The sequence below is a fragment of the Asparagus officinalis genome, chromosome 1, assembly GCF_001876935.1.
Source record: "Asparagus officinalis chromosome 1, Aspof.V1, whole genome shotgun sequence".
NCBI lineage: Eukaryota > Viridiplantae > Streptophyta > Magnoliopsida > Asparagales > Asparagaceae > Asparagus > Asparagus officinalis.
This window is the reverse complement of record NC_033794.1, coordinates 12343219-12370209: the sequence shown is the minus strand read 5'-3', so window position 1 is coordinate 12370209 and position 26991 is coordinate 12343219. Positions and strand designations below refer to the sequence as shown.

The 26991-nt window shown below is 35.2% G+C and overlaps 3 protein-coding genes and 1 non-coding gene across 5 annotated transcripts; 2 read left to right on the top strand and 2 right to left on the bottom strand.

Moving 5' to 3' along the window:
- On the bottom strand, positions 1607-1678 carry TRNAW-CCA. Its single transcript has one exon. It is a non-coding gene; the product is annotated as a tRNA-Trp (tRNA).
- On the top strand, positions 1730-10996 carry LOC109850279 (bet1-like SNARE 1-1). Its single transcript, XM_020420260.1, has 6 exons — positions 1730-1811; positions 1908-1989; positions 2574-2715; positions 9756-9812; positions 9888-9947; positions 10653-10996. Exons 2-6 carry the CDS (start codon positions 1976-1978, stop codon positions 10740-10742), a joined length of 363 nt encoding a protein of 120 aa, XP_020275849.1. The 5' UTR covers positions 1730-1811; positions 1908-1975; the 3' UTR covers positions 10743-10996.
- LOC109850246 (pentatricopeptide repeat-containing protein At5g41170, mitochondrial-like) lies at positions 12526-22077 on the top strand. Of its 2 annotated transcripts, none has more exons than XM_020420227.1 (4): positions 12526-12703; positions 12776-15080; positions 15771-15860; positions 21642-22077. In XM_020420227.1, exon 2 carries the CDS (start codon positions 12836-12838, stop codon positions 15002-15004), a length of 2169 nt encoding a protein of 722 aa, XP_020275816.1. In that variant the 5' UTR covers positions 12526-12703; positions 12776-12835; the 3' UTR covers positions 15005-15080; positions 15771-15860; positions 21642-22077. The 2 variants fall into 2 exon arrangements, with proteins under 2 accessions (XP_020275816.1, XP_020275809.1); XM_020420220.1 differs by having other exon boundaries at positions 15712-15860.
- On the bottom strand, positions 22281-26985 carry LOC109850261 (sec-independent protein translocase protein TATB, chloroplastic). Its single transcript, XM_020420238.1, has 6 exons — positions 26855-26985; positions 26030-26151; positions 25457-25516; positions 25159-25288; positions 22739-22837; positions 22281-22658 (listed from the first exon to the last, which is right to left on the bottom strand). Exons 1-6 carry the CDS (start codon positions 26931-26933, stop codon positions 22555-22557), a joined length of 594 nt encoding a protein of 197 aa, XP_020275827.1. The 5' UTR covers positions 26934-26985; the 3' UTR covers positions 22281-22554.

Here is a 26991-nt window from a genome sequence, read left to right as displayed (position 1 = left end):
TATATATATTTATACTCTTATATAAATATACTTATATGTGTACATATATATGTTTATGTATAATACAATTTGTTTATGTAATTTCTATAAGTATTTACAATTTGTTTATGTACAATTATATATATATATATATATATATTTATACTCTTATATAAATATACTTATATGTGTACATATATATGTTTATGTATAATACAATTTGTTTATGTAATTTCTATAAGTATTTACAATTTGTTTATGTACAATATATGAATAACATGAATACTTTTATATATATTTATACTCTTATATAAATATACTTATATGTGTACATATATATGTTTATGTATAATACAATTTGTTTATGTAATTTCTATAAGTATTTACAATTTGTTTATGTACAATATATGAATAACATGAATACTTTGGCTACTTAGTCTAGTGGTAAAATTTAGGAGTTTGGAAAGGAGATTTAGTGGTTCAAATCCTAGCCACAATTATTTTTAATTTTGTTTGTTTCTATAAAATCTACAATTATTTTATATCATTTTAAGTTCTATAATTTTTTATATTTGTAAATTACATAATGATTAATAATATAATTTTTTATAAAAATTGTGTTTATTTTTTGCTTTGTTTTCTTTAATAATTTTAAAAAGTAAAAAAAGTAATAATAAAGAAAACCGGGCCGGCCCGGAGCCCGGCCCACTCAAGCCCGGGCCCGAGTTCCGGTTTCGCCCGGCCCGGCCCGGATGGACAACCCTACTTATATGAAGATATTTTCTCTTGGAGGAGCTTTTTCTTGAAGTTTTTTCCCCAAAGACTCCTCATTTTAACATAACTCTAAAGTTCTTTTGTTTGGAAAATACTACATAGTTAAACAAAAACTTAACTTTGATACTCTAAACATAAACTTTTTTGCTAAATTTTAGTTAAAGTTTGGGATATCAAGGTAAATGCTTGTTAAGGTTTGGGCTACCAAAGTTATTATTATTTGGTTAGTTTGAGGGCGTTCTTTGGAAAAGAAAAACTTTAAGTTATCAAAGATAAAATAGAGTAGAGTTTAGGGCATTGAAGTGCAAATAAGCCAAATTTATCTTTTGCACAAAATAGACCATAAATAACATCTTTGACACTTTGATGCTAAGCTCTGTAGAAGCTAGGAGAAAACATATCACCATAATGCTAAAAAAGATTGTGAGAAGCCCCATTATGAAAATGATCACAGACCAAGAAAGGTATTGACAACTAGTAGAAAAGAGTTTTATGTTCTAAGATACAAACTAGGCTACAGTAATTGAAACAAAAAATTGCCCTACCATCCAAGTTATGTTCATTTGAGCTTTAAACTAATGTTTTGAATAAAAAATGTTCGAGGCATCAAACTTAAAAGCGGTTAAGTTGTGATGTATTTAAGGGCAAATAATCCAAAAAAGTTAAAGCAAGGCGTAATAATTTTTTGAAGAAAATAAAATTGAAGTATCAAACCTAAAAATGGGTAAATTGTGACTGTAGGGTATTTAAGCGCAAAGATCCCAAAAATGTAGAAGCATCAGAGCGTGAAAGTGCAAATATGCCAAATAAAAATTACATAAAAGACAAAAAATGTTGATCCGGTGGAGGGATTTGAACCCGACGTGAATCGAACACGCAACCTTCTGATCTGGAGTCAGACGCGCTACCATTGCGCCACGGATCCGGTTGCTACGACAACTAAATAATGCGGGTAAAATAATGAAAATAGAAGTGGGCCAACCATCGCTTTTCTCCTTCCTTCTCCTCGGAAAGAATACGATCGCCACCCCCAGCTCTCCTTCCCTTAACCAACCTTGGTAATATATCCCCTCCCTTTTCCAATTCCTTTCGACGATCGATCTATCTATTTAATTTCTCTTATTTAATTTTATTTTATTTTATTTTTGGTTAAGGATTTGCATCCGGACCATCAAAAAACTTTTCCTTGCAAAAAGGGGCCTAACAAATCTCTGCTGGATCCATGCATCCGAGAAGGTTCTTTCTTCTATTCCCATAATTACTGCTCCTCGAATGTTTATTTTCCCATTGATTTATATTCCATCTTGTAATTTCCTGTGAGAGCTTCACTTCGACTTCATAATGATTCTAGGGTTGTTTGCACATTGATACCCCGAATGTTCTTCTATTTTGAAATTTTGGGGCGTCAGAGTGCAAAGATTTTGTGTTAATTTTGTTCAAGAATATCTGCATAGTAAAGTAGATGAGAAACAACCTTCCTACCAAATTTCAGATGTTTGAGCTCGGGGAAATTTAGGAAAAAGATTAGGGCTTTGGGTGTCAAATTGTTAAAATAGAACTTCAGCATGTCAAAGTTGAGAGAAGGTGAAAGTTTGGGGGTTTTGATGCGGAAATAACCCATTATTCTATGTGCGCTTTTTGATGTATGACATTGCATTTAGTACTGTTGTATCCTCATAAACTACACTGGTCTACATATGCTTGAGTGGGTGTGCATCAGAAATACTTTTGGTACCCGAAGGCGTAGATGGGGTATACTGCAAGTTGGCTTCTTTGCTACTCGGTATCTTAGTACTGTTTTGAGTGTTGATGATGTACAGGGACAACCGCAGCAACAGAGCTGCTTTATTTGATGGAATTGAGGAAGGTGGGATCCGAGCCTACTCGTCTCATGAAATTGATGAACATGAAAATGAGAGAGCTGTTGATGGTCTGCAAGATAGAGTCAACATTCTCAAAAGAGTAAGTGATATCTTATTAATGATTGCATGTTACATTGTTCTAACGAGCTTGCAATTTTTCAAGCTGAGCAAACCACGCAAAGGACTGGTGTTTTCACGTGAAATATATTGTAGGTTACTCTGATTTGTCTGCTTTCACATAATATTGTTGTTTATTTACTTTTGTGAAGGGTTTCTGGAGTCATTGTAGCTTAACAAGCTGATGAAACGAATACAGGATAGTTGTAAGGATTTAGTTGTTGGGCTTTGAAACCTAGTTAAGAGATTTTCTTTTCTCTTGCAAGTGTAGCGCATACTGCCCAAGCATGGCCTTGGAAAACTTCAGATTGCTGACTTGCAAATATTACCAGATTAAAGACCTGAGATATTAGTATGTCTTTTTCACAGCAACCACAACTTATTTATTCAGTAAAAGTTTTAGAACATTGGAACCTTGAATAAATTACTTCACGTAAAAGCTGTAGGACGTTGGAACCACAGCTTATTTATTCAGTTAAAAAAGTGTTCAAATTTCATTTGATAAAACAAGTGGCTAATAGCCCATATCAGTCCAATGAATGGAGAGTCTTGGAATAACGCCCACATTACATTATATTCATGCACGTACCACATAAGTTGTATTTTTGTTTTCGACCCTTGTGCTAAAAGGTTACATCTAGTCTTATATGATGTCCTTTGGTTATATTACCTGCATTTCTAATTATGGGGAAAGTTTGGCGTTGGGAGCCTACTAAAGCCACACTCATTGTAGCAATTCAAAATGTTATTTCTATAAATTTTCTAAATCAGAATGTACAAATTCAGGAAAGAATCCCCAAATTATGTGACTAATTACAAAACCGGATACTTGTTATACTTCCATGCCTTCCCGACTACACTAATTTGTTCTCTAAAATTTCCCAAGACGACTGCACTTTAGTGTCAAGAAAAGATACAATAAACTTAAAACGATTTTATACATCTTATTCACTCAAGTTAAACAGGGTATTTTAACAAAATAGCAGAATAATTGAATGTCAAATAACAATGGTTTAAGTTCGGAGTTAAAAGAATCCAATATCACCAGTACACGTATCCAAGCTACGTGCTTCATAACTTATAAGGGAGTAATATAAAATGTACATCATATTTTCTTCCATCCAAAATTTAGGGGGAAGATAGTTGAAGTTAATGAATGGTGGCCGCAATTAGAAGAAGTTGAAACCAATCCAAATAAAGAGAAAATTTCTCCAAGTGAACCTTATAGAAATAAAGTTTTAAATTTAATGTATAAGATAAATCAAAGGACATATAATCCAAGTCAGACAATTTAATTGATAGACTTGGTACAAAATCTATTTTTGTACTCGTATTTATGTCACATATATAATAAATTGTATTTTGTTTTTAATATTTTTACGCATAGATTACTTCTAGACCTTAAGGGTGTCCTTTAATTCTACTAGAAATCTGACATGTGCATATGCATGTGGTGAAAAATTATTGTTTTGTATTTTTCTTGATGAGAATATTGTGTATCATTGTCCTATGAGCCTCTCGAGAGGGGCTCATATGGGAATGATGTGGCTCATTCTCAACCAGTGAATAAAGTATTAGAGAGAAACCTCATAATTACACTTGGTTGAGATTCATCCACATCATTGTATATGAGAGAATCTCCTTGTATGATATATGATGCCCATTAACTTCTTTCTTAATTTTATAAACAAATTGAAAAATATTTTCACTTTATTCGGAAAGATAGTGAATTATTTAATAAAGGACAAAGTGAGGTGTTAAGATGTTTGTAAGAGAAAATTATATATATTTTTTGAATGTGATGTTTTCTATTCTTTAATGATCATGATTGCCACTCACAGACCAGCGATTCTAAAACTTAATTTATTTTGTTTATGACTAATTTTGACTAGTTTATTTATTTATTTTATATAATATGTATAATATATATCTACTAGAAAATGCCTCTTGCTAGTCCCTGATATTTTCTTTTATTAGGACCCCAGTATTGGAAGGTAGTTTGACTAGACAAAGAAAATGAAGCTAAATCATTTGGATTGACGCAGAGGAATAACTTAATTTGGAAAAAGGATTTTGAAAATATGATGACTTTTATACGATATAGATCAATCTTGGCGATCGTAATAAAATGCTAGATGTATATATTGTGAAAAGAAGTGATACCCCTTTGCGCTAAAAAGTTTTAAATTATAGCCCATTTTTAGATTGGTTGCAATTGAAAAATCTACTACCATCACTAGCTCAGAACTAATAGTTTTGATAAAATTTAAGTCTCCTCACATGGCTAGGGTTGAACCTAAAGTTCCATTTTTTTGCTACCCGGTAGGGTTTTAGAGAAGATATAGAGTTTTTGTCATTGTGGGCTTGTGTGAGTGAACCATCATATGCTTTGGCAAACTTAGAGTTAATGCTCTTACGGGGAGAGACTTTGCATAATAGTGAACATCACATGCTATTGTTGGACATAGAGCTAATGATTTTAGAGAAGGCTCTACATGGTAGTGAACATGACATTCTATCTTCAAGCATGGAGTTAATGCCTTGATAGTTGACTCTTCATGGTACTAAACTATGTTGTTGTTGTTGGATTGAAGTTTATGTTTTTAGAGGACAACTGTAGAGGAGGCTCTAAATGGTGCACATGGTAGTAAGCCAGGAGACGATATTGTGAGAATCTGAGTTTATATGATTTTTAGAGGAGGCTATACGCCTTGCGTTTAAACCCGAACATGAGGATGCTGATTGTAGATTATCAATTTGCTAAATGGGACTTTATTGTTGGCTCAAATTGTTTTGGTATTGTAATATCATATCTAGGTTTAAAAATAATCCTGACTAAGTATTCTAGGGTATGAATGACTTTAAAAGTGGGCTGGTTTAAAAATTGTTTAGGATGAAATAATAGTTTTAAAATATAAATCAAAACATTTTCTTGATTAATAAGTTAACATGATGACAACAAGTATACCAAAGTGAGCAAAGAAAAAGTAAAAAAAGACACAAGCATGCACACAGTATAACACACATACTACTAACCCAATATACATGTCTTCTTAACTTTTAAGACCAAAAAATCATGCATCTCCTCAATATGTGCATGTTACACAGAAAGAGTAGCCTGAGTTGCAAGCTAGTCTTCTTCCGTCACCGATGGTTTCTGATCCCATAAGAATAATTTTCCTTTCCCTTTTTGTCCTTGTCGGGGGTGTTGGAATCTTTTGGACCACTGAAACAAAGTATGATCAATGTCATAAAATGCAGCGAAAATGTGACAATGATCAAGCAAAATATCACCTCAACTCTAATGTGACTATTCTCCATTGGGAAATATCTTTTGGAAAAATATGAGACTTTATTGGGGTAAAAAGGGATTTCTTGAGGAAGAGGAGATAGATCAGGAATGGAAACATATCCAGATGTCAAAGTTTGATCTTTTGGGGATCAATGGATTGTTTGAAGAGTGGTCTTTTGTTGTAGGATTTTGAGAGAGAGGAGCTAATGAGAGAGAAAACAAGATATACATGTGTTGATTGAGTAGTGAATGTACTTTAATAGAGGATTTGAGGGGGGAGAAAGAGGAAATAAGAAAATCTCCACGGAAAAATGGCTCTAAGGGAAAGGGAAAAGGTAAAGACAGTTGAACTTTAAACTTGAAAACTCTTATGGTTTCACCTTGAAATTGAAGGAAATAACTTTTTTTTTCCTTATTTCAGGAGGCCCAATAGCATGTGATTTAGTACTTTGACCAAACTTAATTTGGATATATATCAACTAGCTCGGTTTTTTTTTAAAAAGCAGAAGATCACATACAGCTATATAACTGAGTTATTCAACCATACAAGTTTATCATGAATGTGGGAACGTGGATAGGATTAAGATAGTAGTTTCTCTAAAAACATTTATGCAGTGAATATATATGTGAATATATTGAGGTATATAAGCAAACTTATTGTACATTAAGTGCTTACTTTAGTCATATTAAAACTTTATTAAAATTTCATGTTCTTAGTATTGATAATGTCCGTCATCGTTCACTAGGTTTATTTTGCAAGGCTTTATTCTAGAATTATCATACGTTGGGAAATTTAGACAAGTATGGGTTGTATTCGAAAAAAGGTGAAGAGACTCAGGACTTGGTTTACAAGCTTGAGTTTATCAAAGGGGTACTAGTCGTGTAAGCAATTGAAGCAACAATATTGCTGATGATATTCAAGGTGTATTACAAATACATTTTGGAGTAAGAGCCTTAATGCAATTTATTATATATGGATAAAGATGTAGCTACATGAAGGGGGAGAATGTACTTTAAGGCTTGCACACTTCCATATTGGGTCTTGCTAGGACGGTAAGTTTGTTCCCAAGTGGTAATACTTGTTACGTTCTACGACAATCGAGCAGATCCTTCTTGCTTAAAAACTAGGCCCACTTGCGAGAAATATCATTCTTCCTATGTGAACAAAAAAATATTACACATAAATAAGCCATAATGGGACAATTCAAAATAGAGGTAGACACCTTCCATGCCTTGTAGGTGGAACAAATTTTTTACTCACATAGGAGATATTATTGCTTCAATTGCTGGAACGAGGAGTACCCCTTTGACAACTCAGACTTGGAGATCAAGTTCTGGCTCTCCTCATCTCTTTTTGAATGCATACTATACTTGTCTAAATTGCCTAACATATCGTAGTTCTTGAATAAACTCAGTGAATGATGATAAGCAATATCATAGCTAAGAACTGAACTCATCTGATTTCACACAATTCATTGCGTAGGTTTGTACGTATTTTCATGAAGGGGAGAGGTATGAGTAAGGCAAGACTCTCGGTATCTAGAGGAAAATTTAATAAAGATTTAATATGATTAAAGCAAACACTTAAAATTATAATAAGTTTTACTTATACATGTTGGTACGTTTTCACATATATTCACACCATAATGTTGCTGAAGGAACCATTAGAACATATGCATCACCAAATTCTTTACCACCCGCACCCCCCGAAGTCCTAGGATAACTGCTTTAGTGGGATGCATGCAAAGGCAATCAACGCTACACTTTCAGGATATTTATTTTACGTAATTATGTATCTAGGAGCCTTCGACATGAAAATTCTGAAAACGATCAGACATGGGTATGCGTAGCTTAGTGTTTTAAAAGCGCCACATTTTAGCGCCTCAGGCACTTGAGCGAGGTGATTTTGTACCTTGCCTTCTTGCTTATTGCCAAGCGATGAATGTCTCTAAGGTGAGCGGCTTTTTGCGCTTAAGAGCTCAACTTGATGCCTCAAGAGCTCGCCTAAGGCCTGTGTGGCAAACTGTGAAAAGTGCCTACCTCTATTTAACAACCTGTCACAATATTGAATATGTGAACGGGTGTTCTTTTTAACGGTTAAGAACTAACCGGCGGCGTGAGTTAAGCACCGACTTATCCTTGCTTAGGTTTCAGGATAGGATACCCCAGAATTGAACTCTGGTGTCTTTTTCTATGGAAAAAGACTAAACCGGCAGCGCGTGTTAGGCGCAGACTTATCCCTGCTTAGGATTCGGGATAAACTTCCTAGGATGAATCCTAAATTGACAAATTTTGGAAAGATCGGTGCGGGAAAGGAAGAATTTTATATTCTATTTCCCGGTCTTCTTTTAGGGTGAAGACAAACCTGAATAACAAGGAAGGAAGAATTTTATATTCTATTCCTTGATTCTGGAAAGGGAGAATTTTATATTCTATTTCCAGCGCAAAAGAAACTAGAAGTGGGATCTCCACTCCGAGAATCTGGAAAATCTAGACAAACCTGCCTTTTATAGGATTGGTTATCTAAACTGAAAAAAGAGTTCTTCGTTTATCGAAGTGAAACTTCAACTTCGGTTATAGCCATGAGAGGGCTTAACCAAAGAGAAGAAGAAGGGAGTTCTTTCGTTTATCGAAAGGGACTCCGAAATTAAAGTGGACCTCTTGTTCATGGAAAGAGTCAAGAGGGCCAGAAAGACATTTTTAATGGACCCACTGTCAATTGAAATTGATCAGTGAGGGATTTTGGTGGTGAAAAGAAAGATTTTGGGTTATCCTCTAGAATATTAAGTGTAATATTCTTCAAGGAACTTCTCGGTAAATGGGTTATCCTGAATATATTAGGGATAGTACTTTTTTAGGAACTTCCCATTTATTGGCATTAATTACCTGGTGCCTTCTTGAGTAATCAGGCGACATGCACCGTTTGAGTAGACTGTGTCTATCACAAACGGTCCTTCCCACTTGGGTTCGAGTTTACCTTTCTTCTTGGAATTGAGGATTATTGGTCGGCGAGCAGCGAGGACCAGATCTCCTTCCTTGAAACTTTTCTGTCGGACTCTTTTGTTAAAAGCCCTGGATATTCTGGCTTGATATAACTCAATTTGTTGTTGAGCCTCCAAGCGCTTTTCATCCAACCTCTCGAGTTCTTCGAGACGTTTTTGATGCTGTTCTTCTGTTGTCATCTCAGTTGCGAGAGCAATCCGAAGGGATGGGATTTGAATCTCCAATGGTAGCACAGCTTCACATCCGTATACCAACGAATACGGGGTGGCACCTGTGGGCGTGCGTATGGTGGTGCGGTAAGCCCAGAGTGCTTTGCCGAGTTTATCGTCCCAGTCTCGTTTATTTTGTAGTGTACCTAAATACCTTTATCACTTTGGGGACATGCTATTTGAACTTCAAACGTTAATACTTAATTATCTATATTAGTATTTACTATTTAATGTTTGTTACTTAGTACCAAGGATAGAGAAAATACCACTGACCCTCTATTTTTTAGCCTCTATAAGCTTCTATTTGCTGAAGTCTTAAGATAATGAGGGAACATGGCTCAAGTATTTAACAGTTCCATTATGTAATCTCAAACTTAGCTTTCTGTGCTTCTCGATTTTTCACCCTTGGCTTCATGCTAATGGTGTTCGCAGCACAATCTGCATCGCAGCTAACATTTTTTTTGCTCTACTGATTTTTCAAAATATAACATAAATTGATGGAACTGATTTCTCTCTCAGTTGACTGGAGATATACATGAAGAGGTTGAAAGCCATAATCGTGTGCTTGATCGAATGGTACCCCCACTTCTCTCGTTTTCTTATACATTTTTACTGAATAAATGCCAACTTAGCTGCTTGCTTTGCTTTTAGGGTAATGACATGGATGCATCAAGGGGCGTCCTCTCTGGCACTATGGACCGATTCAAGATGGTAACAAGTTTTAAAACTTAGCTTTATGATTTTTAGACTGAAGGGGGAAAAATAGGACCGACAATGTCCATACCCCATGTTTCGAACGGCCATGACGTGGTTGACTTGTGCAACTGCTCTGGCGGTTGATGCATATAATTTGCGTGTATCTGACAAGCGTGGCATTCTCGTGCGTGTTCAATTGCATCTCGAACCATCGTTGGCCAGAAATATCCCATTCTCCTGATGCGATCATACAGTTTGGGACCGGGCTGATGCGCACCACAATCTCCTTCGCCCACCCCCACCCCCACCCCCCACCACCCAAAAAAAAAACACTTCAATTTTCCACTAACCCCCTATCTTTTCCCATGAAACCCCCAACTTTAACACTGTTGATCTTGAACCATAATCTCCCTCCAGGGTTTTGGGGTTGTAGTGTTTTCCGTGTAATTGCTCTTGAACTACAATAAATCACTTGAACTGAATGAGTTAGAAACCGTCTTGGTACATTGATCTGAAATTTCATAATTTCTTAGCATTAGAAGAATCAGTAGACAATACATGACATTTGAAAAAAAAAATTTAAAGAGGAAGGAAAAAAACAAAGATGGGGAGATCCAAATCTTGACCTGTGCTTGAAGAAACGGAAAGTTTGGCCTTATTTCTAACGAGATCTCTTTCTTCCCTTTTCTGCTAATTTTATTAAGCATCATTCATTACCAGGTGTTTGAGACCAAATCCAGTCGCAGAATGGCTACCCTCATCGCATCTTTTGTGGCTCTTTTCTTGTTCATATATTACTTGACCAAGTAGCTTTAAAAACGGCTACCTATGTCAAATCAAGCTGCAATGCTTAGCTTTAAGAATTTGATGATAAACTGAGGTTTGCTTTTTCGGAACTGCTGAAACGGTACATCACCCTGTATTATATCCCCCCTTACAAAGTGATATCCTGGGAGCTGCAAGATCTAAGATGTTTGTATATATCGTTAAATGAATTCGTGTTTTATGAATTTATGTTCCTCGTCTTGCTCTGGTGTTTCAAGAAAAACAGGATTCTTTCTCAATATGTTTCTATTTCTTACAACAAAATATTGAGAAATGGCATTCCTACTTGTGATCTTTTTTTTAAAAAAATATTTTTTAGAACTGGCATTTGGATTCACTTGGTAGTAGTAATTGTCTTGGCAATGGGTTTTTCGGTCTATGGTTTGTCCATGCGATGGATGAGATTGATATATTTCCATACTTCCCCTTAAAGCCTTTGGTCTTTGGACCTATTGTAGATGATTCTGCAATACTTTAATAATTAATTATTGGTTTTCAATCATCGGAATGTATTTCTATTGTTTGCAGTTGTACTCAATAAAGTTGAAATAGGACATATATGAAGAATTTACCATTTGATGTTAGGAACATAATTTTACGCACCCTTCTAGTTTTTGCTGCCTCTCTCTTATCGAAGTGTTTGCTAAATGTTTTTTTTTTAATTTATTTTTTATGAGTAGTAACCGCTGAAATTGGAACAATGTTTTGACGCTTACTTGGTCAGTTCAAAGTAGAAATAAAGAGCTTGCTCTATCGTTTTACTCTCTTGTATTTCAAATTTAATCCCTTCGCTAGTAATTTCGTCTGAATTACCTACCGACTCATGTTTGTGTTGGTTGCTAACTAGTGAATTACATTTCCACTTTCATTTAATCGTTGTAAGCACACATGATGAGTTGAAATAAGACAGAGAGTTGTAAAATGGAGTTAGGGAGAAGTAATAATCACCATGGAATAATAAAAAATTTAATGAGTTTGGGTTTTAAACCGATATGGAGTCTAAAAAGAAAAAAAGAAAAAAAGAACGAGTTTGAACTTGGAGTGACTGAAAAAGAGGCATATTTCTGAGAGCATGCTCAGGAACTATGGGTTATAGTTCATTTGGCTTAAGATCCACAAATGGATTATATGTCAAGTAGATTATAATTCAAAGTATTTGGTAAATGTAGTGTCTTTTAATCCATCTGTAATAGTAGAGTGCTTGACAAAATGAGTGATTTATAATCTATTTTTGTTATCAAAATGATAAAAAATGACATGAATGGAGAAAGAGAGCTTGGAGTTTTCTTAAAAGATAATGGGTAGACTGGTACTGGTCAAACTTTGTGGTTTAGTCAAACTTTGTGGCTTATAAGCTATCAAAAAATAAAGTGGGTCATCCCAACTTAATTTTTTATTTTTATTTCTATTTTGACTTATAAGTTAAAATAAATTATTTATTAAACATATTTCAGTGGCTATACTGACCAATTGTCAAACACGTTCTGAATTCACGCTAAAAAGTGATTGAATCAAATATTCCTTCAAAATCAAATTGTAACTGACCATAGGGAGTAATTTGAAATAACCAATACGATTTAAGTGACTAAATCGGAATCTCAATGACGTTAGAAACTTTTTTTTAAAAATCAAACTTTAGAAACTATTTGAAAATAGTAAACTCGTAAGCGACTAAATATGGACAGATAACTCAAAATTAAAAACCCGACCCGTTTACGACACTTCAAAGTCAGAAAGTATCCAGAACCCGTATCTAGGGACCGCAAGGTCCCAACTCAACTCGAAAATCTCTAAACCCTCGCCCCCAGTCTTAAACCTCTCTAATTTAAAAAAAAATTTAGTTTCCTTATTTACTTTTGATCGAAGTTGCACTGCAAAAATATACTTCATATTTTTACTTTGGAGAATTTCCATTCGATTTGCTTCATCCAGCTTGTTTTCCAAAGGTAAATCTGATGGCTTTTTAAAATTTTATCGATAGGATACAGATATTAATTTCTTGTGTATTTTCTTACTAGGGTTTGATTCTGCGAGATATCTAATGGGCATTTGTTGGACCCCGAGATCAGTTTTGGCCCATGGGTAGATTGGTGAAATCCCTACTCTTTTCTCGAACCCTCATTCAGAAATCTCAAAGTCTGAGGCAATTTTCTTCAGCTTCCTCTTTGGTTTCATGCTTCGATGATCATTACTTCAGTCCAAAGAAAACCCAAAACCCTAAATTTAAAAAAAGCCCTTCTCTTCTTCCCCGTGTTTCTATTGTGGTCCACACTCTGAATTGGAGTTTCATAGAGAAGGTTCGATTTCGAGAAGCAGTTAGTAGTTACGGGTTCGCTGATTCCTTAGAGTCATTTGCTGTTCTTATTAGCACATTCCAGTTAGCAGGGATGTATAGTGAGGTCAATTGTCTATTTATGAGTATTTTGGATTATTACCAGAGTAATATTGCCCCCTTTGGTTTGCGTGGGTTGCTCTCTGTGTTAGTTCGTCTTTCGAATGGTGCCATTTGCTTGTTGAAAGCTTACGACATCGTTATCCGAGTTCTAGCGGAGAACTCAATGTTGGAATATGCTTTTAGGGTCTATTCGGAGGCTAAGGCAAGTAGGCTGAGATTTCGGGTGCCCTTGTGCAATTTCTTGCTCAAGTGCTTGGTTGATGGAAATGAGGTGGAAAACGCTTGGAGTGTGTTTTGTGATATGAAGAGTTGCGGCCCTCCACCTAATGTCAATGCTTACACGATTATGATGGATTTGTGCACAAAAGGAGATGTTGTAGATGTTGATGGAGCCAGTGAGATTCTTCTAGAAATGGAAAGGGATGGTGTGGAGCCAAGTGAGGTCACATATGCCACATATATTCGTGGGCTTTGCAGAGCGGGAAAGGTGAAGTTTGCATGGAAGTTTCTTCGAAAGTTGCGACGTCGAGGCTTGCCATGTAATGTATATTGCTACAATGCCGTGCTAAATGGATTCTGCAGTGAGGATAGATTGCAAAAGTCACTTAAGGTTTTTAATGAGATGAAGGAATCAGGATTACCTCCTGATGTGTACAGTTACAGTATTTTGATTGATGGGTTTTGTAAGAATGGTGATCACTTGAAAAGCTTCAGCCTGATTGAGGAAATGTTGAACAATGGAATAAAACCTACCATTGTCAGTTATAGCTCGTTTTTAGATGGTCTTTGTACATCAGGAGAAATGGAAAGTGCATTGATTTTATTTGAGAAAATCAGATATTTGGGATATGAGCATGACCAAATTGTTTATAGCATTTTAATTGATGGCTACTGTCACAAAGGGGATATGATGGCTTCTCGTATGATTTGGGCAATTATTGAAAAGAAATTTGGCCTTGATGTCTTTAATTATACCAGTCTAATTTATGGTTACTGCCATATTGGATGCCTGAGGAAAGCTATGGTGCTTTTTAAGTACATGATCGACAAGGATGTGATCCCAAATGTTGTCACTTGCACTGTAATTGTTGATGGATTTTGCAAAAATCAAAATGTATTACAAGGTTTTGAGTTCTACAATGGGATTCAGGATCTAGGCATTCTTCCTAACATGTTTACGTATAATGCCATCATCAGTGGACTTTGTAAAGCTGGTAACTCAAATGAGGCATCTGAGATTCTTGAATCCATGGTGAAGAGAGGAATACCCCCTGATGTTGTTGTTTATAGCATCCTAATCGGAAATTGTGTTAAAAAGAGAAACATGGGGGAAGCATTCAGCTTTTATGCTAGAATGTTAAAGGTGGGTATCACACCAAACATTTTTATTTACACTAGCCTTATGAGTGGATTATGCCGTGATGACAAAAGGACTGAAGCTTCATTATTATTTGAAGAAATGAGGACAAAAGAGAAAATGACTCCTGACAAGATTTTATATACTTCATTGGTTGCTTGTTATTGCAAACGTAAAAATATGAAGAAAGCATGGGAAATGGTTGAAGAAATGGAGAAGAGGGGCTTAACACCTGATGTTTATACATACACATGTTTGGTAGATGGATATAGTAGATTGTTTTTGATGGATAATGCCTTGGAGTTGATGGATAAAATGATTGAGTTGGGAATCACCCCCAATGTTGTAACTTATTCTGCTCTTATTAATGGTTACCGGAAAATGGGTCACATAGATAAAGCACAAGATGTCTTCAAGTTGATGTTGGAGAAGGGTATTTCGCCGGATGCTCTTACATTTTTGTCATTAGGTTTGAAATTTGGGGAGAGAGTTTGAAAAGTAAGAGAAATATTGTTAAGCATTGGATCTCGATTTTCATGCCTTCTTGATGGATATGCATGTGCTAAGCAAGGTAAAAATTTTACATACTGAGAATGGTTAGTTTAAATATAATTTTTTCAGTAGTCGCGGTATTTGTCAACTCCCACTTGAAAACAGTTTATGCAACATGTCAAAGTGTAGGATTTGAAAATTACGGTCTGTAGGTTTTAGGAAAAACTACTTAATATAACAATAACATACTATTTCAAACCATATTGACAGATAATCTGTTGTCATAGAACTTAATATCTGGCTAACGTGATACATTACTTGGCTGGTTTTTCAGTATTTTAAAGCATATTGACATACACTTAAGATGAAGAGATTCTTCCAAGTTTATGCGTATCCATGGTGAGTATGTATCTGATATCTGATCTGTTAAGCTCTGCACATACAATTGCCTGTATAAGAATATAGGAATAAAAATATCACATTGTGCAAATTCATTCTAGACGCACAAACATAAATGTTCACATCTCTAAAACTGCAAAATCATGCCAGATGCACAAATCAAATATTGTATTGACCCTACCTATAACTGTGTTCATGCTTAAAAGCCATAAATTGTTATGAGTCAGTCAGTCCTCTGCAAAGAGAGTCTTCGCCATGCTGATCACATATGATCTCTCTTCGTAATTCAGAGTTCCCTTCATATAATACAGATGATCCTGAATGAAGAAAAGAACTTTCATGGGCTTACAACTACTTGTGGTTCCTGCAGTACGGGACCTTGTGATCTTGGGACAATGCTGCTGACAGAAGGAAATATTGCAGTTTCAACATCTTAAGCTGTCCAAAAATCAGTTACGAGGTATATAATTTGTCATGGCATAAATATGATATCCTTATTCACAGGTTTAACCCCAATTGTTTCCCTTTTCTTTGGTAATTTTATCAACTTCCTTTGTTATTATAAGCATCTCTTTTGCATATTAAATATTCTGCATTAATCATCAACTGTTTTACATGGGCTTACTTTTTATTTAATATACCTTATCACGTGATTTATCATGTTCCCGTGTCTCTTATTTGCAGACAAGAATCACCTTGCTACATCAGCTTCTAATATACCATTGATACTTTCTGCTTTGTTCATCTTTTTTCCCTTATCACGTGCTTTGTTCATAACATTAGCTCCAGCTTAATGTTTCTGTCAGTTGAGTTACGCTGTTATGGAAGCTGGTGTTTACTCCTCAAATTAGTATATGCTTGGAGCAAGCATCTTGCAACTAGGGGTGGAATCGAATCGAATTTGAACGAATAGTGCAAGGTTCAAATTCGAGTTCAGTTGATATGGTGCTATCCGTGTTCGTATTCGAATTCGACTCGAATAGTAATACAAATTCAAAATCGCTTCGTTTATTTATATCGATGTTCGAAAAAAATTCGCAAATATTTGATTAGCATTATTCTGCAACTTTGGTTTCAAATTATTCGTCAAATATCCGATATGTATTTGCCAATAATTCAAAAATCATAAAAAATAAATATTAGCAGTAAACAAAATGTAATTTTTATACTCTGCCAATCAAAATACAGTAAAGCAGTGTAATATATTTTTTTATACTCAAAACTTACAAACACAGTAATATCTTCTACAATAGAAAACATAGCACATAATTAGAAAAACATTCCTATAAAATACAGCAAGAAAAACATAGTTTCATAAGCTCTTAACATGCCTAAAATCCTTGACACAACTACAACAATATATCAATTACCAAGTTACCAACTTACCCAGTAGATCAGTATCACATTACCTCTTACATAGGAAACGAAAAGGTACTCTAAAGTGAAATTTGCTACACATCAAGATCTTAACTCATACATAAACAGGTTTTTATAACTTTCCAAAAGCACATTGAAGAACAAAGTGTTTCTCTAAGACTTCAGATTCGCACAGTTTGCTATTTTGGCCCTCATACAATGCTTTTTGTCGATCAGATCCTTAAAATTGAAACCAATCACATGAAAACAAAAAGGAAAAATAATAATTAAAAGAGATTGTCAACTTCAAGTTGTAGAGGCCTAATTGAGAAAATCACTTAGAGAATTCACACATGGAAGGCAAACAAATGACTTATCCTAAAAGGTTGCAGCCAATAAAAAGTGTTTTGGAAAAAATTTCAGATGCTTATGCACATTCATATTGTCATGCAGGTTAATGCTAAAGTACTGGATAAATGGACTAATCAACCCAAACATAAGATAAGATGTGCAATGCTTATTGGTTGGCAGGAAACCAACTTGTATTTATTTAGTTTTTGGTCTTGTAACAAAGGAGCATACTGTAACTTGCAAACTTCTCTTAAACTAAGTGAAACAGAGTCTTGGAGAATGAAAAAATGATATTAAATATTCAAGAGTAGGTGCAAACAGAGGCATAGATAAGATCAGATACATAAAGGAATGAGCAAAAGCAACTCATCATAACCCTACATGGTCTTGTTCTTATCAAACTATAAAAATAAATGACTCAGACATATAATCATACATGCAAGCTGCAATTAACATTCTGGTAAGGTAATCTCCACTTCACTTATCTCATCTTCAACCTGTAATCATACAAATTAACACAATATCAATAAATTTTATGAACTCTAATTTTTGCATTGAATTCAAATAAATCATTTCCTTCTTTTTCTTTATACCATGGACTTTTTGCATCCAATCCCCTCCACATATCACTGCTTTAATTGTTTTTGGATCTAAAGATGCTCGATACGTATCAATTACCCTCCCGCCAGCACTAAACGTAGACTCTGATGCCACCGTAGAAATAGGAACAACAAGAATATCAGCCGCCATTCTTGACAAGACACGATAATTCAATTGATTAGTTTTTCACCAATTCAAATTTCAAAGCACTAAAATGATAATTTTCTGCTTCACCACATATATATACATGCTCATCCAAGTATGTTTCTAACTCTGATTTGGATGCAGGTATAATATCTTTCCTTCTCACCAATTTCAAAATATCACTCCAGTTTGAACTTAAAGACTATAATGAGGAGTTTGTATCACTCGGAGCACCCATGCACCCATAGAACCTTCTCCATTCAGAAAGCTATTCTCCTCATTATTTGCATTATGTAAATCAACATACTCATCAAATAGCTCTTGCAAGGCATCCTTAACTTTCTGTATATTTATCCTAGCTTCTACTTCTAAGTAAATTTGAGGATAACAAATTTCAACCGTACCCATTTTTAGTCTAGGATCCATAACAGAAGCTATTGCCATTAACAAATTGCATTCTCCCTAATATTTTTCAAATTTATCTTGCATGTTTTAGCCATTTGCCGAATAGAGAAATCATTACCTAGTAGTGGCTTATCTATAACTTCTTTAATCCTATAGACTTCAATGAGATATAAATTAGAAGTAGGATAGTCACTACCGGGGATAAAATTCGTTACCGCATGAAAGACGGCCAATAACTTGCAAATTTTCTCCATTTTATCTCATTCTTTAGGTTCTGGCATGCAATCATAATTGGACTCTCTTTCTTTGTACATTGAAAATGCATCTTTGAACTTCAGGGCTGTGATCAACATCAAGTATGTCGAATTCTAACAAGTTAGCACATCGATACTCAACTTATTCTCTTAACTGCAACTGTTAAACAAAAAATTTATGCATAAATATAGTATTAGACTTTCACATAAAAAAATACACTTTAACACTTCTTATAATAGATTTGACATACATAATGCACAATAACAGAAAATGTTCTGAGCCTCGCTTCACTGTGATTGATGAACTTGATGCTTTCCCGCACATTCTCAATAGTTGATGCAATTACACTAATCCCATCTTGGACAAGAAGATTGAGAATATGTGCACAACATCTCACTTGAAATATTTTTCCATCACAAACCAATTTCTTATTTCTAGATAGGCCAATCTTCAAAGTTCTTAAACAAACATCATTATAGGATGCATTATCCACAGATATAGTAAATATTTTATTTTCTATTCCCCAATCTTTGAAGCACTTACGCATAACATCAGCAATGTCAATACCACGTCAAGGAGGAGGCACATGCACAAAACTAAGAACTGGTTTTTGTAGGTTCCAATCCTTATCAACAAAATACTTTGTAATTACCATGTATTCAATTTTTTTATTTTTCGACTTCCAAAGATCAGTGGTTAAACTAACTCTATCCATGTTTTTAAGGAGCCCCCTCATCTTATTCTTTTCACTTTCAAAGATTGTCATGCAATCTTCCTTCAAAGTTTTACGCCCAAGTTTAATAAATTCAAGATTCATAGTTATCATTAGGAATAGAAAACCCTCCTCATCTGCTACAGTAAATGGATGTTCATGCATCATGACCCAATGAGCTAATGCTTCCCTAACTTTCAAATGATTATATTTTCCTCCAAGTGGTAACATGATTGGGTGCTCTATAGTAGAACCATCTCGTTGAAAGTTAAGTGTTTGTTGCCTTTGATCATGCAACTTTTTTGCAATGCAATTATTTAAATGAGTTTTCAAGTGAGATGTTGTTCTAATTGAATTTTGTGCAAAGTCGTGCTTGCAATGATGGCATTTCCATCTTTTAACATTATTAGCACAAGTAACTTCAACAAAATTGTCCCATACCTCAGAAGTTTTTTTCCTTCTCTTTTCCTGAATAGGATTTGTAGTCTCCACATTTTCTCTACTTGCATTATCTGTATTGTCACTGGAGGGAGTAGCTAAAGAAGGAGAAGAAGCATGAACAGGAGCAGAAGATGACAATGATAGAGAGTGAGAATCACTTGCTGTATTCATTTGGGGATATGACATTCTGTAGAAATAAATTTTGAAAATTAACAATCAGAATATATAGTACATAAATCAACATGCATCATGTTATGAAAATAAATCAAATTTTGAAAATTAACAATCAGAATATATAGTACATAAATCAACATGCATCATGTTATGAAAATAAATCATTAAATACCACCATATAAAAAGAAAATATAGTACATAAATCAACATGCATCATGTTATGAAAATAAATCATTAAATACCACCATATAAAAAGAAAAACTAACTAGCTCCTCAAGCCTTAGTAAATAGTAATATAATCAGTCTACACAACAAATAGTTTTCTATCCTCATTTATTAATAAAAGCGAATAATCTTTCAATTTATGAAAAAAATACACAAACAGTCCCTTAGCAGCTAGCTTCACAACTCTGAAGTTTATATTACCTTTTCACGTACAACTATATTTTTTACTTAATATAATAAGCAAAGAAAGAAGGAAATATCACATCAATATCATCAATACAACATGTCGAACAAAGTGTGTATTACAAAATCAAACATATTTATGACCATAACATTAGAAAATTTCAGAAAGAAACAATTGTGTGTATAACATGAATATTCTCTAACGAACTGACTAGGGTTCTTATGGTAGAGCATTTTAAGCACTCAAGCTCTTACATAGCTGTAGCAATTTGAGAGGGACTAAGAAAATTCTTCATTTATATTACCTTTTGATGGAGGTCTGAGAGCTCGTCAAGAGATCGAGATAGCGTCGTCGGAGAGGGAGGAGGACATCGTGGAGGGAGGAGGGCGTCGGAGAAGGAGGAGCGCAGGGCGTCGGAGAGGGAGGAGGGCGTCGTCGCGGGTAGGGAGGAGGGCGTCGTCAGAGAGGGAGGAGGGCATCGGAGAGGGAGGAGGGCGTCGTCGCGGGTAGGGAGGAGGGCGTCGTCAGAGAGGGAGGAGGGCATCGGAGAGAGAGGAGCGCAGGTCGTCGGAGAGGGAAGAGGGCGTCGTCGCGGGTAGGGAGGATGGCGTCGTCGGAGAGGGAGGAAACCCTAGCTGAGAGAGAGAAAAATGTATTTGGTTGGAGGCGGAAAGAAATGACTTAGTGATTGTGAACTATGAAGCACGGACACGCATAACATGAAGCCGTGTCGTGTCGTGTCCGTGTCGGACACACGTGTCGAACACACGTATCCTATGTATTTTTTAGGATTTGCTTCGTGTCGGCGTGTCGGATGGCCGTGTCGGATCTGTGTCCGTGCTACATAGATTGTGAAAACCCTAGGTCTCTCTAACATGTCTATTTATATATGGGGTAGAAGCTGTAATAAAAATTTTGATGGGTAATATTTTCAACAAGTTTAATTAATAGAATTAACATATAAAAAACTATCGAATAGTTAATAATCAGCTGAATCGAATATGCCTTTAGTTAAATTCTATTTGTTTATAAGCCGAATACTGAAAAATATTCATTTAGTATTAAAGAACTGTCGGATCGAATATGACCGAATATTTGGACGAATATTAACCGAATTGTTTATTAAATATTTGGTTCACTTCCATCCTTACTTGCAACCCTTTGTCTGATTTGTCTCTTATTTTCAGTATTTGAATATCAAGATTCTAGAATTACTAGTCACCGTGTAACTGTAGATGATAAGTTTGTAGGTTTGTTGATCTTTCCTGGATGTTGATTTGCATATTATTGTTTTGATATTCATCTTATATTAGAATGCACTCTGCACTCTAGATGTTGGAAAACTTGCTTCTACATTTCGTTGAGTTTGACAGTTTTTTTTTTAACTATGACAGTGTTTCAGCCAGATGTTTGGACGGATAAACTACCTTAAAGATATATTGGTCGGCAGTTATCTTGATTCACAGTGGTACTACAGCATCCAAGGATTGATTGCGATGCTTGATGAAAATGATCATGAGGAGAAAGGAGGCGTAAAATTTTATGGCGCAGGAGACTGGTGCTGGGAACAATTTAAGAACTGTAACTGCCAAGAATACAGATAGTTTGATTTTAACTGGTCGGCAAGTGCATTTTACTGCAAGTAGTACAATGTAGATACTTAGTAAAATGCAATTCTTCAACAGGGACTACAGTGGTCCAGAATGTAAAATTTACAGTTACTTATTGTATTAAGTATCAAATGCTATTTGAAATATGTTTGTTTAATTGAATGGTATGATTAAATAATAGACATCAGCTGATCTCCAGGTTTAGACTTCAATTCTAGCTGAAATCATGCCAGTATTGGGTTGCTTTTTTATCCCTGTTCATGACAGAATCACATGTTGCAGTTATATTTACCTCTTCATTGACACAAATTTGATTTAACTTTATGCAGCATTTTGCCAGCCTGTTTATTATATTTCATTTTGCATTTTCAGGGACCAAATGCTTTTCTCCTACTGTAATGATAATAAGGAATCATGCACAGCTATCCTTGGAAACTGCTTACTTAAATGATCAGATTTCAAAGTTCTCAAACTTACAGGATTTACAGATACCACTAACCAGTTGAGAGCTCAGGAGAGAGAGTGGAAGTCTCTAAATAAAAATTCATCATCCTCGATCTCACCTGTCTCTAAATAATGACATCATATACATACATGACCTGAACTATAGAACCTAAATAAACTGTTCAGAAAGCTAACAGCCAAAACTCAAATCTTCATTTGAAGAATCATTTCTCCGGTGCAACGCCTTTTCCAATCATAGTCGAGTCTCCTTATCGTCCTTTCCAGACGGTTGAGTTTGGGCACTAGAGGCTGGGGTACCAGTGCTTGTTATTTTTGAGGGTGTACTCATCACAGAATCTAAAAAAATCACATTGCAGCATGTTATATACTGAATAGCATAGGAGGTATATTATAGCATACAGGATCGAAATGTAAACCTTCTTGTGCTTGAGGTCCTTTTGCAGAGGCAGCCAGTTGCTCCTGAGTAATCTTTAATAGGTCTTCACTCGTGTAAGCTGCAGATTTAGTAGTTCCATCTGCATGTTCACATTAATTTTTATCATCAAATGCTTTTAGTTTGCCTGCACCCTTCACATAATTAAAGAATGAAATTATGAGAAACAAGAACCTAATTACGTTTGCAAACCCTTGCTGACCAGGACACTAGCATTGAGATTACGAGAAACAAGAACCAATTACGTTTGCAAACCCTTGCTGACTAGGACACCAGCATTCATGTTAAAGGCCAGCACAACTACCGTATGTTGAATTTCTTAAAGGGTAAATTGCAGATATTACTTTTGATAACGTTTATCATTCCTCAACTCATTTATTAGCATTTATCACCTCTCAACTGATTTCTTGAGAGTCTCTGTCAAAAACTGAAGGATACGCACCTGATATTACAAGAACTCCTGCAGATGTGTTATACACATTCATCAATTTGGTAAAGTTGCTTACTAAGTCAACTCCAATCAGTAGATTCTTACTCGCAGCAGATGGGTGAGATGTATCAAAATGTTTTCTGATAGAGAGTTCGCAAATCTAAAAACAAGATCCCACTATGTTTCTATAGATTTCAAAAGCAAAGAAAGTTTTCTGAAGGATGTAAAAACATTGCGCAAATACTCAAAAGCCAGCATAGCCAGCACATTCAAGAATCCCCCAGGAGAAATAATTATAGAACAAAGACCATATATTCAAGGAGCCTAAAATAAAACAAGCAGAGAAAATATGCAAAAGTGAACATCCCAAATAAACTCACCACACCGAAAGATCAAAATAAGCAGAAGTTGTCCCCTTTTGATGCCTTTTTAGCAGTGGTGTTGTTTGCACTACAAGTGTTTGTTCTAAGTTCTGTTCCTTTAATGAGTAACTGAACAATGCCCACAAGACTAAATTCATCAAACAAATCTACTGAACTTAAGAGTAAATGATAAAAAGGTAAAATTTGTATTGTCGCTTTTTTATATCAGGATTTATTTATTTTCATGTTCCATCCAATGTTACAGAGATCTACCACGTTCATCATCATGTCGCACAGGTTCATATTATATTGTTTCCCGGGTCTGTACTGTGCTAGCTAACTGTTGAGTGTATAAAAACCTCATTCATATGTAAAATCAAGAATAATTTTCAGCATGGTGAGATTTTCATCATTTCATGTATCTAAAAGGAGTTAAACATCTGCTCTCACACTTGGTTATGACTACTCAACATAGATTTTTACGCACCTAAGCAAGAAAAAGCATGCTAAGAAAATATACATTTACTATCAAAGAATATAAATATCTAACATCACATGATCCTGATACCGAATTCCTTATGAAAGTCTATTGTTTTTTCCCACAACAAAGCTCGTACTTGTAAACTGGTGTCTGGTAGATTGGTCAACATAACAAACAACTCGACAGAGGATATCTTAGTGTGTACATATCGATGTCAACAGAAATTTTCTTTTTTGTTGTGATATGCACATATCGGTGTCATGTGAAATCTCTTACATTAGCAACTATTTCCACATAACTTCTATAGATCCAACTTGATTATTCTCTGCACCCTAACATGTCTAAATGATCAATTGTATTTCAAGTATATTATCCATAGATTTCTGTGTTTTTCCGCACCATAACTGCAGCCTTTGCTCATGAGAAAATAAGTCGCTTTGAGTTTTCTACCCACAGCTTAATGGCCTATGTTTCAAGTAGCATTCTTTCTCAATCAAAGGTACCTCAACAGTTCAACCAGAAATGGAACTGTACTATTGAACCAATGCCCCAGATTCATGTAGAGAATGAGAAGTCATATAACCTGATGTTTTTTTTATATAAATTTGTCAACTGACTACATGCATAAATTGACTTACAATGTTCCCATTATATTAATACTTTCAATGAAGAGAAATGAACATTCATTATTTATATAGCCTCAAAACCGTCTTCACCAGGTCCTTCACCTATTAATGTGAAGCTAAACGCATATGCCAGAGTAGACAGATAAGAGATAGTTTTAATGATTTAAGAGAAAATTCTGATTTTCAAAGATACGAACCTTGTGGTAACTACTAAAGAAGTGGACCTAACCAGACGTGTTGCTTATAGTTCTCAGTTAAGTTGACATTTAATCAAAGTCCAGGTGTTAACATGTATAGATGCAGGGGGGGAAATGAAAATAAAAGGTGTCTTAAGTAAGTCCAAGAGGGAATATTTAGAAAAGCTTAGGCGCTTAGAACCCAAAAAATAAAAAAATAAATAAATAAGTAAAAAATAAAATAAAAAGAAAAGCATATAGAATGTTTTTGTGTATAGAAATGAAAAAGATAAAGTCCAGCAGAATAAGCTAGAAGAGATTTACTTACTCGGGTCAGCTGTCGCTTGTTGGTTGTCATTAGAAAATGAAGTGGGCTTGTATGTGTTGTTTGTAGAAGATGAAAATTCGTCAAGCCCTATTTCCCTCTCTAGGGTGCCCTTGAATTCCCTTGATACATCCTAAAGATCACAACCGTCAAAACAGTATGGACCGCTAATAGGAAAATAAATCACAAGGCTGAATCAGCCATTTTTAGAAGACTTAGCTTCTATTTATATTTACTATAGTTTAGGAAGCCTAGCTCAAACTGAGAATCATATGGAATTAAAATACTAAAGTCTACTAACCTGCAGTTCTCTAATTGTTGGCTGGAATGCGCGCAGAGTCTTTCCCAAGTTCCGAGCCACCTGCAATTAGTTGACCCTTGTGAGAGAGAGAATTGTAAAAGGAACTGCATGAAGACCCTGCATCTTCTTATACAGGGAAAATGTTGCGACTTGGTCATGTGAACCCCATGGAACATTCATTTAGGTGCTTCCTCATTTTCATAAAATCCTGTTCTCACAAGAATAAATGACACCTTAAATGAACATATTCATTCACTCTCATTGATTAATGGAGTCATGTGATTATGCCATGTAAAAAGTTGCCACTACGACGAATTGCAGTGGAATCTCGAGACTTTTCAATCATCAAGTACCTCAGTGATACCACAATATTCTTATACTTGTAGACGTTTCAACTTATAGGAGGACAATTGATTCGAATAATCCATAAATAACAATAAATACTAAACACTTACTCTTCCATCAACCATGTGCATTACTTGAACGGTTAGGCATTTTCATTATCAAAAATTTCTAATTAGCTATGATATGCTTGACCGAATGTGGAATAAGAGAAAAAAAGAATGCGCTCACCTCTGCTAGACCTTTGGGACCAAAGACCAACAGAGCTACTACTCCAATGACCAAAGCTTCAGGAGCTCCAACTCCGAATAATGAAGCATACACACGTTTACCCCTAAACTTATCCTTCTTCCCTGTAATGCAAAAAAGACAAACAAGTAGTACAAAGATTAGGATAAGTACAAAATCAGCAAAAAAAAAAGTGAAATGGGGACATTATCATCAGAGACTGATATTTGTAGTTGAAGGGTCCTGGTGGCCGAATAGGAATAAATCAAATTTTGTACAAACAGCAAGATGTGAAGTTTAACAACTGCAGAAGATAAAATTATTACTGGCGATACAAAATCTGGAGCTTAACACGGTACTTAATCTTTCAGGCGAAAAATATAATCGCACATACATGGGGTACTATCGCGTCATGCCACTTATTACCCCTAAGTTCGATATTGGCAGATAGACTTACTGAAAGTGAACTGAACGCCATTTGAAATTTTAATTCGCTTCGAATCACAGAGGGGAAGGAAAGGGAGATGAAAATACCTAATGTCATTCAGTTCAGGGGTTCATATGCCATCGAACTTTAGGGGTAATAAGCGGCAGAACATGCTAGCACAAGGGGTCTATGTGCAATTAACCCAAACAAAAATTATAGACTTCTAATACTATTTTTCTTTCATGTACTCGTCAAATTTGCAAATTAAATAATTTGAACGATTACATCTGCGTGTTTGATGCTAAGATTATGCCTTTGAAGTATTTTCTCACAACTTCGGTTCTAAATCCAATAAATAGCCATTGAAAACACAAGAATAACAAGGGTTTTATTTTTGGTACCTTCATTGAGAGTGTGGTTGATAGTGAAGGAGAGATTCTTGAGACCACTCCAAGACGATTGAAACCGGAGAGAACCCATTTGAGATATTATCGAAATCGAGCTAAGTGAAGCTCTCGTTGGTCTTTGGTAATGGCGG

Coding starts and splice junctions, on each gene's coding strand:
- LOC109850246 (XM_020420227.1), top strand. CDS start 12,836: ATGGGTAGATTGGTGAAATCCCTACTCTTTTCTCGAACCCTCATTCAG.
- LOC109850261 (XM_020420238.1), bottom strand. CDS start 26,933: ATGGGTTCTCTCCGGTTTCAATCGTCTTGGAGTGGTCTCAAGAATCTC. Junction 26,152..26,854: donor CAACCACACTCTCAATGAAG/GTACCAAAAATA, acceptor TTTGCATTACAG/GGAAGAAGGATAAGTTTAGG. Junction 22,838..25,158: donor ACAAGCGACAGCTGACCCGA/GTAAGTAAATCT, acceptor GTGAACATGCAG/ATGGAACTACTAAATCTGCA.
- LOC109850279 (XM_020420260.1), top strand. Junction 9,813..9,887: donor ATCGTGTGCTTGATCGAATG/GTACCCCCACTT, acceptor CTTTGCTTTTAG/GGTAATGACATGGATGCATC. Junction 9,948..10,652: donor CTATGGACCGATTCAAGATG/GTAACAAGTTTT, acceptor ATTCATTACCAG/GTGTTTGAGACCAAATCCAG.